The sequence below is a fragment of the Ovis canadensis genome, chromosome 3, assembly GCF_042477335.2.
Source record: "Ovis canadensis isolate MfBH-ARS-UI-01 breed Bighorn chromosome 3, ARS-UI_OviCan_v2, whole genome shotgun sequence".
In the NCBI taxonomy this organism is placed as follows: Eukaryota; Metazoa; Chordata; class Mammalia; order Artiodactyla; family Bovidae; genus Ovis; species Ovis canadensis.
In genome coordinates, this window is record NC_091247.1 from 79,715,001 (window position 1) to 79,729,933 (window position 14,933).

Sequence of the window (14,933 nt, forward strand, 5' to 3'; positions counted from 1 at the left end):
ATGAACCCATTTCCAGAAAGTGAAGATTTCCTTTCTACTGCTTAGAAGATCAGATTCACTTTGCATATAATTTTTCAAAAGTCAGCACACTTCTACATTATATCATAGTCCTGGGTAATAAAGAATGCTATACACATTTTCCAGGGAGAAAAATAAGGTCAGGCCTTTACTTTTCTGCGGTCATGACTTGCAAAATTGACAAGTCAAAGTCTGTTGCGAAGGTCAGACTAGCTCAGAGAAGGGAGATTTCTGTAAGGTACAAAATTACAGAAGAAATCCATGTTTTACGAGTAACTGTGATATGTATTAGCAAATGTGAGATTCCTGAAAAGTTTTCAGTGGAACGCTGGCCTCTCAGTGTCCTATATTGCTCTATACCTATAAATAATAAAAAAGGCTGATAACATTGCTTTATGTAAGCAAGCTTAGAAATCACTCTCAGATAAGTGCTTTTGACCTAAATCTTGTAGCGCCTCGATCTGACATATAACCCCACAACTGTGAAATTCTGTGAGATTTAACAGTCTCAAACTGCCAACTGACCCAGCCATAAAGCAAGTGGAGATAAAGATTTACAGTCTAACATGATACAATTAGACATTCACCTTCCATTTATTTCAGTTGCAGCTAAGCATTTAACCTACTTAAAAGCTGAAGGTTTTTTCATTAAAATATAAATGCTTGTTTATCATTCATTCTATGCCACCTCCCCTGCATCCTACAAATCAGTCTATTATGAATGAAGAGATTAGTTAGTTTCAGAGAAAGGAGTAAACAGGAATGGTTTCTGTAAAATCCTTCTAGACATGCAAAGATAAAAGATGGCTTTGCCACACAAAATAACCAGATACAAATAGCTGTTCAGAAGCAGCACACCTAAGGAGTCCTTTAATCAAATATTTAGGTTACCTGCCAAAAAGACCATGATCTCTTCAAAATGCAATGCGGATTAAAGTGTTATCTAACACAAGCAGAAAACTAACCTTGGAGTGGAAGTTTGAAATGTGTTCATCATAATTTTCATGTCTTTGGACAGAGAAACCAGCTTTTTCAGCTAGATTGCAAAACTGGTTTAAAGTATTCCCTCGGCGTGGGGCGAATACCATTGCTTTCCCCTAGAACATTAAAAAGGAAATTCACACATTTTAAAACTGGAAGGCAACCAAACATAACAGACATTGGTCAAAGCATTTAGTGTACAGCTCTCAGGTAGAAAACTCAGTTGTCTTGAGATATCCACAAAGAATGGGCAGACACAGTGAGACTAATTTCCAGGATAGATATACATCAAATAAGAGAAAAATGTCATATTTAAATGTCCAGTGCTATGTTTTATCACCTTCAAACAATGCATGTAATAAATAATATGGGACTCAACATTGGTTTTTTGTACAATACATACCTCTCTTGGGTCCAGTGGTTTAAATCATCAACTAGATTTTAGAATAACAGGTCCAGGGCAGTGCTACCCACCTTGCAACTCCTTAGCAGCTGCCAACACATCCACAACTCAGCTCCAGAGCATGTGGCCACAGATGTCTGTAAATGTTAGTTTATTGTGCCCTGGAAATTAAATACCGAGAAATCCTCCACAGAGACGAGTAACCACAATCCACTTCAGTTCTGCCACCAGCCTTTTCCATGACCATACTGCCAGAGACAGAACTATAGGATCTTGATTTCCAGCTCTCCTGGATCCCTCATAAGGGTCATCATTATGGCAAAGCAGTTCCTCACAGTTATTCAAGTGGTTACTTTTCAAAGAAAGTGGTACAATGAGGGCAAGCAAGCTTTTCTAAGTAAACTGCATAACCCTATCTGATTGTTGTAGCGGGGAGCCTGGGAAGACTTGATCAAAATATATACCAGATTTCAGAAGACCTGAAACTCCACAATGAACATTTACTAACTACTGGCTGCACGTGAATTTTTCTTCTCCCTTTGAGATGTGCACAGAATGACTAAACTTCAGAATCTTCTTTTTCCTTTTATTTGTTTAAAAGATGACTGTATGCCTCTGTTAATTTCAAGACTATACGTTACCTCTATGAAATACCACTTTGGGTTTTGAGAGAATTATGAAAATATATCCCAGTTTCTTTTGAAAGTTGGTTTATCATTCATACCTGCCAACTGTCTATTGAGCATCAAGGACATGGCAGACACTGGGACTGGTGCTCTACGTACATCCTCTCCTTTAGTCTTCAAATGACCCATCAAGATAGGGATTTTCAGCTCCCCTCTATAGGATGCTCAGAAAGGTTAGCTCATTGTCCAAGACGACACATCAGAAAGCGACTAGGAACTGACCTGACTCCCAATGCCAACACTCTTTCCATGATACAACACTCCCTTCTTATTAGTCACAGTGCTGGCAATAATAATACAAGCGGCCACTTTGCTAGGTGCTTCACAAGCCTTCCCTCTAATCCCCTCAACATTTTTCTCAACAACCTTGTGCAGTAGACATTACATTTTACAGATGATTAAACATGCTGTAAAGGCTTTGAAGAATATAAGGATAAAATGTGTGGCAGAAAGGGGTTTGGACTTAAAAGGGGATCTCTACCATTAGACAGCAGTGTCACCTTAGGAAAATCAGGAAAAAAAGTCATAGAACTATTAAACTAGGAGACACCTTGGAGATGGCATGAGTCCAGTCTCCTCATTTTTCAGATAAGAAACTCAAGTTATCCTAGCTGACTCACTGAGTTTTCACATCCATTAAATGGGAAGAATAAAACCTCCCTTGCCTCCCCCCACCCCCAGCAAGTTGTGAGGATCAAATGAGGCAATGAGTGTGAAAATAATTTCAGAAACAAGTTTATATATGCGGGGGGCACTCTGCAGAAAGAGAGAGGCAGTGGAACTTCCCTCAGCAGAGCTGAGGGGTCCCGAAGAAAAGTGAGCCGCTGTCTGCCAACCCAGCCCCTCTGGCGAGCGAGAGGCAATCAGACACGACAGCGATTCTGTCTAAGCAGTTCTGCTTTATTGTAGTAAGCTCCTGGTTTATATAGGCAAGCAGGGGGGTTTTGCGAGGGACTTTCCATAGTTCTACCAATCAAGTTAAAGGTCAGATTACCACGTGCTTACATCATGGCAGGGGTCTATGGTGATCACGCATTGTCCAGTGCACGGAAATCAAGAGAGCCAATCAAAAATTTTGACAAACAACTTAAGCCGAGCCCTCATCTCTTCCGCCAGGCACCATCTTAGCTCTAAACCACAAAGCTAGCCCTTCTTTTTAAGGTTTCCCATTTAGGGCCCCACATATATAGATGTAAGAAAGACTAGGAGCATCTACATATATAGATCTATAAAGATTCTACCAACTTCCTCTCCTTCTCTTTTCCCCTCATTTAGCTTCAAGAAAATGCACTGATCCACTGTCCTGGACATCAAGAGTGTTTTCATACTGTGTTTACATAGACATGTATACACTCAGTCACATAATTATAGCACTACCAATCATGCCACTACACTTAAGGTTCTGTCAGCTTTTCCAATATTAATTGCTATTTTCAGGCGGTTTTCAAACTTAGCAGCAAAAATTCATTTTGATGTGAAACTAGATATTATACATGGTCTCAGCAGGGGAGCAAAAGTCTCCATAGGGGGGGAAAAAAAGAAGGAGCACTAGTAGGTCATTTTAGTCCTTTCTAAGAGCTGATTGTCATTCTGGATTTTTGAATAATGGAAGTGGTTTTATTTTAAAGTCACCTGCAAAAATTGTCTTACCATTATAATCAAAGAGTTGGTTTTTGACAGCTGTTATCTAAATTATGTATCATAATGTTTAAGACTAAGGGGTTGTGGTTGGGTTGATGTTTGCATTCACAAAACACACCTCTGCCCTCACCCCAGCCCTCTGCTGGTTGGGGTGAGCTGTAAGGGGATTGCAACTGAGCTTGTGTCTCAGCCTACCTGTCCTTCCATACCCACCGCACCTAAAACAGCCACCCTCCCCACCCCCTCTCACTGCTCTAGTTGTATCCTTAGCCCTCATCACTACTGACACACATCACATCCTTATTTGTTATTGCCTTTCTCCTCTGGCTAGAATGTATACTCCAGGAAAATGGGATCTTCTAATGTTTTATTCACTATATTTTCTCAGTGCCTAGCACAGAAGAGACGATCAATATTTGTTGAAAGAATAAACTAAATCCAGACGTTGAATAATCTGAAAAATACAAGTCTCTGGGAATTCGAAGGCCACATTCTAACGTTCATTCTTTAGAAAAGATTTTCTCCAAGAAGCTTTTACAGAGTCAGTGGCTCTAATGGGATTTCAGAGGGCAGCTTTCTGTGCACAATATTGTCCGCACAAGAAAGAGAAAGAGCAAGCAGTAGTTTTAATCTCTAATTACTCAGTTCTGAGTTTCAAAATGTTTTCTTTTTCATTTCGTTGAATGCAGACACCTTTGAGATGTGGATTAATATTTAGGAGGGACAATAGGACATCATCCATTCATTCAATAGCATCCACTGTTTGCCCTACTGAGTGCCAGCCTCTCCCCAATAATGAATGGTTTCAGAAGCCCGCCCCCTACCATATCCCCAGTGCAGCAGGACACTTTGTTACAGTCAGTGGAATATGCCTCACAATTTAGGCTCCAAAAATCAAACCAAGAAAAAGAACATAGATTTCAAATTAGCCCATTACTTTAGAAAAATTATTTTCAATTTACCAAAGCACAACTTTCTAAGCATTCACAGTCACAGAATCATTTTAAACTCTGATTGAACACTCAATTGAATGTAAAATTTAGACTGATGAACAGAAATTTGAGAGAATTCATTTATCCCTGGAGAGGAGTTCCACAAAACAACAAAGATCTTGTTTACACTGTAAGCTCAGTTCAGTCGCTCAGTCGTGTCCGACTCTTTGCGACCCCACGAATCACAGCACGCCAGGCCTCCCTGTCTATCACCAACTCCCGGAGTTCACTCAGACTCACGGCCATCGAGTCCGTGATGCCATCCAGCCATCTCATCCTGGGTCGTCCCCTTCTCCTCCTGCCCCCAATCCCTCCCAGCATCAGAGTCTTTCCCAAAGAGTCAGCTCTTCGCATGAGGTGGCCAAAGTACTGGAGCTTCAGCTTTAGCATCATTCCTTCCAAGAAATCCCAGGGCTGATCTCTTTCAGAATGGACTGGTTGGATCTCCTTGCAATCCAAGGGACCCTCAAGAGTCTTCTCCAACACCACAGTTCAAAAGCATCAATTCTTCAGCGCTCAGCTTTCTTCACAGTCCAACTCTCACATCCATACATGACCACTGGAAAAACCATAGCCTTGACCAGATGGACCTTAGTCGGCAAAGTAATGTCTCTGCTTTTGCATATGCTGTCTAGGTTGGTCATAACTTTCCTTCCAAGGAGTAAGCATCTTTTAATTTCATGGCTGCAATCACCATCTGCAGTGATTTTGGAGCCCCCCCCAAATAAAGTCTGACACTGTTTCCCCATCTATTTCCCATGAAGTGATGGGACCAGATGCCATGATCGTTTTCTGAATGTTGAGCTTTAAGCCAACTTTTTCACTCTCCTCTTTCACTTTCAACAAGAGGCTTTTTAGTTCCTCTTCCCTTTCTGCCATAAGGGTGGTGTCATCTGCATATCTGAGGTGACTGATATTTCTCCCGGCAGTCTTGATTCCAGCTTGTGCTTCTTCCAGCCCAGCGTTTCTCATGATGTACTCTGCATAGAAGTTAAATAAGCAGGGTGACAATACACTGTAAGCTCAGTTGTTGTTATTCTGCGAGACCAATCTATATTCATAGAGTAAAGGATGTGCACTTCTGGAAAACATGTCTTCTTCAGACTTATTTTGCAAGGAACAGGCTATGCTTTTCCATTTCCAGGCGATCCACTATTAACTATCGATTGCATGTGTAGGCTTATGTTTATTTTCTAGCCATGTCTTCATCTGGTTTCTGAGATGCTACCTTCGCCTGCTTCCTCCCCTACATTTCTCTCAGTCAGTCAGTCCCCGACCCTGGCTTCTTTTTATCATCCGCCCTTTCATTGTCAGTAGTCCCCAGGACTCTGTCTACTGTTTCTTTATGTTTTATACAGCTCCAGGCAATTGTCCTGAAGTCCACAACTTCAACTATCACTTACGCATTAAAAACTCCCAAGTACATAACTGCAGCAGTCATCACTGTCCAGTTCACATACCTGGATTTTCAGGTGCCTACTAGAGCCCTCCTTGGGGATGTTCTGAAAGTATCTTTAACCCATTCTGTCTAAAATGGAATTCAACAGACGTTGGCCTAAACCTCTACCCTTCCCAGGGCGCTATTCATCCATCTTTCTCTTTCTTTCTCTCTCTCACACACACAGCTGAGTACCTATTAAGTACCAAATACTTCCATACCCTTTACCTTCAAAATGAAATTGGAAATCAGGAAATCGTGATGTTGCCTTTTAAAACTGTTGTATCTTATTTTATCCCCAAGGAGCACTCCAGAAATGTTTGCTGAATGAACCTCTCAGTGAACACCCATCCAGTTCCCTCTTCTCCACCTATAAGTCTTCACTGGCTCCTAACTGTACAGTTTTAGGTAGAAGTTGGTTCACGGTGGACCCATGAAGAGCCTTGCTGCTTCAAGCTCTTTCTTATTTCAAAACCAGCTTTTATGCTGGCCAGAGTGATCTTCCTTGGACCCACATCCAACTATATCACTGCTCAAAAACTTTCGATGGCTATTACCCATAAAGTCTAGTCTCTCCAACATCATGTTCTCAGCCTTTCTTAAAGTGGTACCCAAACTAACTCATCTCCCGCCCCTCCCCCAGTATAACAGACACTCCTAAACTCCAACCAGAGCAAACTCCTGCAAACTCAACATGCTATTTCGTTCTCTCCACCTGTGAGTTCTGTTCTTTCCACCAGGGCTGCTACTTTCTAGTCCCCTTCTACTGAGGCTCAGAATGGCCTTCTTCCTATTCAACCGAAGTCAATATTCCTGCCTCTAAGGAACTCTTCCTCAGGCAATTAGTTATTTTTGTGCTGCATTCCAGTACCTAGACTACTGCACTGCAATTCCTAGGAGTTGTGCATTAATCTTCCCTGCTATACAGTGAGATTCTTTATAGTGCTGGTTATTCTTATTCATACCCCACAGTCCCAGCACAGTGCTAGGCAGAGAGCAGTTGCTCAACAAAGGTTTGTTGACTCTAGACAGAGTTCAGTTCTTTAAAGATCTCACATTCTATGGAAGGTGTCAATTAGAAAGATTCACACAACAAACAAAAAACAGCACCAGGCTCTACATGATCGAGCGCTGGGCTGTTATAAGCCATTTTGCACTGTCCACCGTAGTTCCAGCTATGTGCGCGAGGTCTCCATGACCACATTCTAAATTCCTCAAGGGCAGAGACTCAGCACTGGACATGCTCGATAAACACCTGGGTGGGCTTCCAAAAAGAACTAAGGGATAGGCCCCTGAATTCAGGGTCTTAAAAATCGTCTGGGGATTCTTTGCTCCTACAACTGGAAGAGCCAGGTTTGGCTGAACACAGCTTCTCATCAAAGACAGGGGAAGCTTTGTTGGGCCTCTGACCCAGCAAACAGACAGGAACCCAAAGGTCTTACAGCACCATCTCAGTTCATGCCATTGAACCCACACTCACAAGGCATTTCCCTGAGATAAGCAAAAACAGAGGTTTATACAGAGGGTTGCAGAGATGCTAGATAAAAAAAAAAAAAAAAAAGATGGTAAAATATGTCAGTAAAAAGAAACTGCTTAGGACTTCCCTGGTGGTCCAGTGGGCTCTGTGCTCCCAATGTAGAGGGCCCAGGTTCAGTCCCTGGTCAGGGAACTAGATCCCGTAGGCCCTAGCTAAAAGATCCCATATGTCGTAACTAAGACCCAGAACAGGAAACAACAAAAAAAGAAACTGCTTTTCTAAAATGAGAGTTCATGATTTACTTCATGTAAATGAAGTCAGTCGTGTAGTTGGGACTCTAGGAATTTGGCAGTTACTTAGGGCCAGCTTCTAAAGAAGGTTAAATGAGTTTCAGAGGACAGTTTTGAATTCTTGACAATGGTGAGCAGTGATGATAAGCTGGAGACATGTCCATACTGCATCCCCATCCATCTCCTCATGGTCCTGAGTAAATTCACACTGTCCAACTGGCTTGCTTCCCTCCCTGCCCTCAAAGCCATTTCACAGGAATATCAGTAGGTGTCACTTGTTTGTTGTCACTTCTGGACCAAAGTTCAACTTGTAGGCTGCTGTGGCTGTATTTTAAATTACATCTGGGTCCTGTGATATCAGACATGGCTGATGGTCTTTAAGGACCACAGTAATAGGAGCTCAGCTATGACTCATCAGCGACAAGAAGCCTCTCACCAGAGGGAAAGAGGTAGGGGAGGAAAGATACTTGTTGCTTCTTGGAATGAGTAACATTTGCTGATTCCCTGGTGGCTGAGATACTAACGAATCCACCTAGCATGCAGGAGACCTGGGTTTGATCCCTGGGTTGAGGAGATCCCCTGGAGAAGGGAATGGCAGGTCACTCCAGTATTCTTGCCTGGAGAATTCCATGGACAGAGGAGTCCATGGAGTTGCAAAGAATCGGACATGACTGATTGTCTAACACTGTCATTTCTTTTTAAAATCTTTTCTTGTCATCTTTTAAGTCTGCTAGAGAGTTCCTGTAACATTCTGGCAGGGGTCAGATGTTTTTACAGGTTCTCTCAAGCAGTAAACAGAAGAAAGTTTCCATCTAGAGCAAGCAATGATCATTTCTTGCTGATATTTGGGGCTTCCTGTAATGACTTTCCAGGCATAGGTGCCTGTCTGCCCAAGGATCCAGGCTTAGCTCTGTGATTTGATACTGCTCCTGGGTCAAGCCAGGAACCCATTCTGGTGGCTAAGCTCTCTCTGGGGGCCTGTACCCCCTCATTTATGACCCCAGTTATAAAAACTGAAAAGCAGGGAAACTCCTCCCCTCCACCTACTTTCTTTGCTTCTGATCCTTTGACTCCAGACAGCAGATTTGCCTTAGCTAGTACTCAAGGAATCACACTCCCCAATAATGGGAGAATCCATTTCTTCACACAGGTTGACACTTGAATCTCCATGTTACAATGGTTTCATCCTGGCTGTCTCGTAGGAATTTCTCTCCCCTCACTTGATGGGGGTGCTTGTAGTAAAAAGTGTCATCTTCATCCAGGTAGACAATCCTCCGGACCTTCTGCAGAGCCTGCAGCAGGCAAGTAGGACATGGGTGCAGGGAGATGCGGCAGGCCTAGTTATGTGTAGACATCATCCAAGTCCAAGTTCAAGAAAAAAAAAATTTTCCTGTTCTGCCAAGCATTTCTCTGAGGACAGTTTTTGAAAACAGCCCTGTGTATTCTATACCCATCATGGCTGGGAAGTCCCTCTAGTTCTTCAAGGCAACAAGACTGAACACATACTCATTCAGAGTCAGTTTTGTGCTAAAGCTTCCAATGCATTGACTTGTTTCCTCCTCATTTTACAGATGAGAAACTGAGGCTCTGAGAGATGAATCTAGTAAGTGGCTCAATAGTAAGAACAACTTGGGTTTTGTACACAGACATTTCTGGGTCTATCTATTGATACTTTACCCTTGGAAACTGGGGCCCACCTATGAATTCAAAGTGTTTGGCCAAAGTGCAGCTTTGGCTGAGCACCTTGAGGACTTGTTTCATCTCCACTGAGTTTGCTTAGCCCTTCAATTACTAAGAGCTCAGGGCCCACCAGTGCAGCTGCCCAATTTGTTTCTCTGTGGGCCTCTTACAGTACCTTCAGCCTCTGGGCCACAAAACCATGGAGGAGTGGACTAGGCTCCAGAAACCATTAAAAGCAGCTCTAATTGTCATGGGATAAAGCCTTTAATGTTATCTTGGTCTTGGACTGTGATGTCCACGACACACACACTCAGCGAGGGGCGGGGGGACGTCCTTTGGAAGTAGGACAGCAGCCCTGAGAGGCAAGGAGAAGAGCAGTTTTCCTCCAGGTGCCCCCATGTTCTCGGCACCCTTCCAGCCCCCTGGCACGGGAGACAGAGCTGCTGCGGTTCCCTGCTGAGTCCTTGTAGCCCTTTCTGGGTCCATCTGGGTAAGGTTCCCAGGAGTGCAAAGGGCCTGCTGCCCCACACCTCTCAGTGGAGTGAGATTCCTGGGTGGGAACTTCAGTATGTCCATGCACCGTCCATGACTGGTGGACTCCTTATGGTGGACTCCTGACCTCTTAGGCTGGAAGCTTGTCAGTCCAAGCAGTGTTGCAGGACAGGAGGGGCCTAAGTGAGGGCCCCTCCTCTCATTTCTTATGCTGCATTTTGATGTGGGCCCCTTTGTTTTTGTTTTAATTTAGATGTTTAAGAATATTTATTTGTTTACTTATTTATGTTTTGGGCTGTGCTGGGTCTTTGTTGCTGCATGGGTTTTTCTCTAGTTGCGGAGATTGGGGGCTGCTCTCCAGTTGCAATGCACTGGTTTCTCATTGTGGTGGCTTCTCCTGTTGCGGAGCATGGGTTCTAGCGTGCTCAGGCTTCAGTACCTGCAGCTCCCGGGCTCTAGAGCACAGGCTCAATAGTTGTGGCATGCGGACTTAGTTTCTCTGTGGCACATAGGATCTTCATGGGCCAGGGATCAAACCCATGTCTCCTGCACTGGCAAGTGGATTCTTTACCACTGAGCCACTCGGGAAGTCCATGATGCAGGCCCCTTTGATTTGGCTTCCCCAGCTCTACACAGAGCATAAGTAAGCACCATCCACTCTAGGGCTGGGTCTTATCCTCCCAGTTAACGGTGAGCATCTGCTTCAGCAGGAGTGCTGCTGTCCTCTGAGGAGGCTGCTGCGTGGAGCCATACTTCAGACAAGGAGGAGCATCATTCAGAGTTTAATAGAGGGTACAGGAGAGCTACTAGATGCTCCAGTTCAACCTCCATTTAGGTCTATTCATAGCTTGGGCAGTTTTCTATTGTTAATCATGTGAATGATTTACAATAAATCACGTGGATGATTTATAATAGATCCTATGTAAACGTATGACTCCTATGTAAACTATGTAATTCCTTCTTCTGCATAGCTTCCCTGGTGGCTCAGATGGGAAAGCGTCTGCCTGCAATGCGGGAGACCTGGGTTCGATCCCTGGGTCAGGAAGATTCTCTGGAAAAGGAAATGGCAACCCACTCCAGTACTCTTGCTTGGAAAATTCCATGGATGGAGAAGCCTGGTAGGCTACAGTCCATGGGGTTGCAAACAACTGGACATGAGTGAGCGACTTCACTTTCACTTTCTACGTAAACCAGGCAAATGTGCTACAAAATGGAGTTCAGTTCAGTTCAGTTCAGTCGCTCAGTCATGTCCGACTCTTTGTGACCCCATGAACCGCAGCACACCAGGCCTCCCTGTCCATCACCAACTTCCGGCGTCCACCCAAACTCATGTCCATTGAGTTGGTGATGCCATCTAACCATCTCATCCTCTGTCCTCTCCTTCTCCTCCTGCCCTCAATCTTTCCCAACATCAGGATCTTTTCAAATGAATCAGCTCTTCACATCAGGTGGCCAAAATATTTGTGTTTCAGCTTCAACATCAGTCCTTCCAATGAACACCCAGGACTGATTTCCTTTAGGATGGACTGGTTGAATCTCCCTGCAGTCCAAGGGACTCTCAAGAGTCTTCTCAAACACCACAGTTCAAAAGCATCAATTCCCTGGTGGCTCAGAGGTTAAAGCATCTTCCTGGAATATGGGAGGCCTGGGTTCGATCCCTGGGTCAGAAGGAAATGGCAACCCATTCCAGTACTCTTGCCTGGAGAATACCATGGATGGAGGAGCCTAGTGGGCTACAGTCCACGGGGTCACAAGGAGTCGAACATGACTGAGCAACCTCACTTTCACTTTTAGCTTTCTTTATAGTCCAACTCTCACATCCATACATGACCACTTGAAAAAACATAGCCTTGACTAGACAGACCTTTGAGGACAAAGTAATGTCTCTGCTTTTTAAAATGCTGTCTACATTGGTCATAACTTTCCTTCCAAGGAGTAAGTGTCTTTTACTTTCATGGCTGCAATCACCATCTGCAGTGATTTTGGAGCCCAGAAAAATAAAGTCTGACACTGTTTCCCCATTTATTTGTCATGAAGTGATGGGACCAGATGCCATGATCTTCGTTTTCTGAATGTTGAGCTTTAAGCCAACTTTTTCACTCCCTCTTTCACTTTCATCAAGAGGCTCTTTAGTTCCTCTTCACTTTCTGCCATAAGGGTGGTATCATCTGCATATCTGAGGTTATTGATATTTCTCCTGGCAATCTTGATTCTAGCTTGTGCTTCTTCCAGCCCAGCGTTTCCCATGATGTACTCTGCATAGAAGTTAAATAAGCAGGGTGACAATATACAGCCTTGACGTTCTCCTTTTCCCATTTGGAACCAGCAAAATGGATTATTTGTCACAAATAGGCTCTGAAGGAGGTGTTGGTGATGAGTGAAGTACTGTGCATTGTGAGATCCAGGAGTCTTTGAAAGCATTGTGTTTTTGCATGATAGATGTTCCCAGAAGCCTTATATCCAAGAATCTTGGGATCCTTTCTGAAAATCCTGATCTTGCAAATGCTCATGAGAATCACCCAAGGCTAACAGGGAGATGAAGAGGCCCCCAATTCCTTCTTCTGCCCTCAACTTGGGCTGCTCACTCAACCACAACAGCTGTCATCAACGGCTTGGAGTGTGCCCCTTCCTTGCCTCTAGAGCTGCTCCCCACCTCACAGGGGGAATTGAGAAGCCAATTTAATTTAATTGATTACCACTTACAAAGCTGTGGTTACTCCTCTGAGAGGCCTAGTTAAAGTTTCTGAGCTATATAGAGATAACAAAATAAAAAGCACAGTGTAGGGCAAAGGATGATTATCAAATTGCTCTGGGAATCTTCAATGTAGAAAAGATATAAGAGAAAGATTGAAAGGTAGTAGCCGATAAGTCTCACTGAGGTCAGAAGACTGGAGCAAACCTTCTTTTTTAAAAGAAAAGACAAAACTTTAGAAAATACTTCACACATACACACACACACACTATAGTCTTTTCTCAGATAAATGTTGAGTTTCTGTCTTAGGCTACATTAACACTGTTAACCTATTCTAAATTCCTATGGCACAGCAAGAGTCTTACATACTTATAAGATTTTTTTTTTAATGTATGAGCTTTAAACTTGTTTTCTTTCTTTAAATGGATGTATATTAACTCTCCGTTTAGCCTGCAGGACCTCCTAGCTTAGTATAACAGCCCAGCAAAATAAGAGTGGATACAAACTCTGTAATTTACTCACAGGCATAAATGGATATATAAATGTAAAAATGTGCATAATATTTTATGCCATGCTTGGCTTCATTGTGACCTAATGTTTATAATATGTAAATAATGGTTTCCTTTTAAAGCAAAGAACTTTTAATAGATTCATCTGAAGTCCCTTTCTTTAATAGAAACAGAAATAAAAAGAAAAAAAATATTCTTTTGCAATAAATAAATACCCAATGACAAAGGTTACCATTGAAGGGATTTAAAATGACAGAAGTCAACAGAAAACTTTCAATATCATACTCTACTTTAATATGAAGATATTGTTATCAAAGGAAAAGACTCAAGAAATTCTTTGATAAAAATAATCTCACACTATCTTTGAAGCGGTTTCATTTATTTTACTACCCACTGTGTTCCTTATCAGAAGGCCAAGGGTAAGAAGTTCCCTAGTTATGATTAGGAAAGAATCTGATAGATCAGAAGACTCAATTGAAGTTGGACATAATAAGTATTAAAGTATTACATGACATTAATCCTGCCATTCCATTACTCTTTCCATCTTTGTGCACAGACTAATTATTCTGAAGCCAGTGTTCAGGAGAAAATAGAAACATACTTACCCTGGGCTGGAGTAATCTCTTTATTGCATCAACAAGGCTGGCTCTGTACTGGTCCAGAAACAGGCTGACATTGAGAAGAGAGCAGAATCCAGATTAAACTGGGTTTTCAAGTCTAATGATATTAGTGGAGATCAAGGCTAATTACATATGTTTACTCAACACTAAAAGACAGAAATTGTTTCCTTCCATTCAAGTATCTCACTAGAATACAAATAATACAAAAGATACTGTGGCAGGGTTATCCAATCAAAGCCAAGCCATCACGTGATGGGCCACAATTCACACACGACTGGACCATGTGCTAGTGTGCAATGGGTAGTTTTCTAAGCTGCTGTTTGAGGGAGTCATCTGGTGGAGACGAAGCTCTCCCAACACTTGTCTCTGCAAACACGGGTCCTTTGCCCATCGGAGGTGCTGCGAGGCCATCCTTCAAAATCAAACCACTGGTCCTATTACACACTGACCACAGAAAAGACCTCAGGTAAGGATGGTTTTTAGTGACTAGTAACAGCACCAGTCCCTAAAGGTTAGTTCCAACCAGTGAGTTAGGAATAAACAAAGACCAGGGTTAGGCAATGTGTCCCAAAGACCGTGGCAACTCTGGATTCAATATTTGTCGATAACTTGCTATATACTAGGAGCTGCTTCAGGCCATGGAGATAAGCTGTGAATAAGACAAAATTCCCATCCTCAAGGAGCTTCCAGTCTGTATTCACTTCTGTATCACTATCTCTGGCCCAGCTTACACACAGAGAAGGTGCTCAGTGAATAGTTCACTTACTCCCTTACTGGCAGGCCTGGGGGTATGGCTCAGTGGCTGAGAACAGGCTTAGCATGCATGAGATCCTAGGTTCAATCCCCAGTACCTCCATCTTCATATTTTGGTTTTCTGTGGTGGCTCAGACAGTATAGAATCCGCCTGCAATCTGGGAGACCTGGGTTCAATCCCTGGTTTGGGAAGATCCCCTGGAGAAGGGAATGGCAAGCCACTCCAGTATCTTTGCCTGGAGAATTCCATGGACAGAGGAG

The 14,933-nt window shown here is 43.0% G+C and overlaps 1 protein-coding gene across 5 annotated transcripts in view; it reads right to left on the minus strand.

The window, feature by feature from the left end:
- The window catches only part of CAMKMT (calmodulin-lysine N-methyltransferase), a 415,590-nt gene that overhangs the window by 5,571 nt on the left and 395,086 nt on the right, over positions 1–14,933 (minus strand). For all 5 annotated transcript variants that reach the window (XM_069583416.1, XM_069583414.1, XM_069583412.1 and 2 more), the window contains 2 exons: positions 13,905–13,968; positions 984–1,115 (listed from right to left, as the gene is read on the minus strand). In XM_069583416.1, the coding sequence (XP_069439517.1) occupies positions 984–1,115; positions 13,905–13,968 (196 nt within the window). The remainder of the gene's footprint in view (positions 1–983; positions 1,116–13,904; positions 13,969–14,933) is intronic.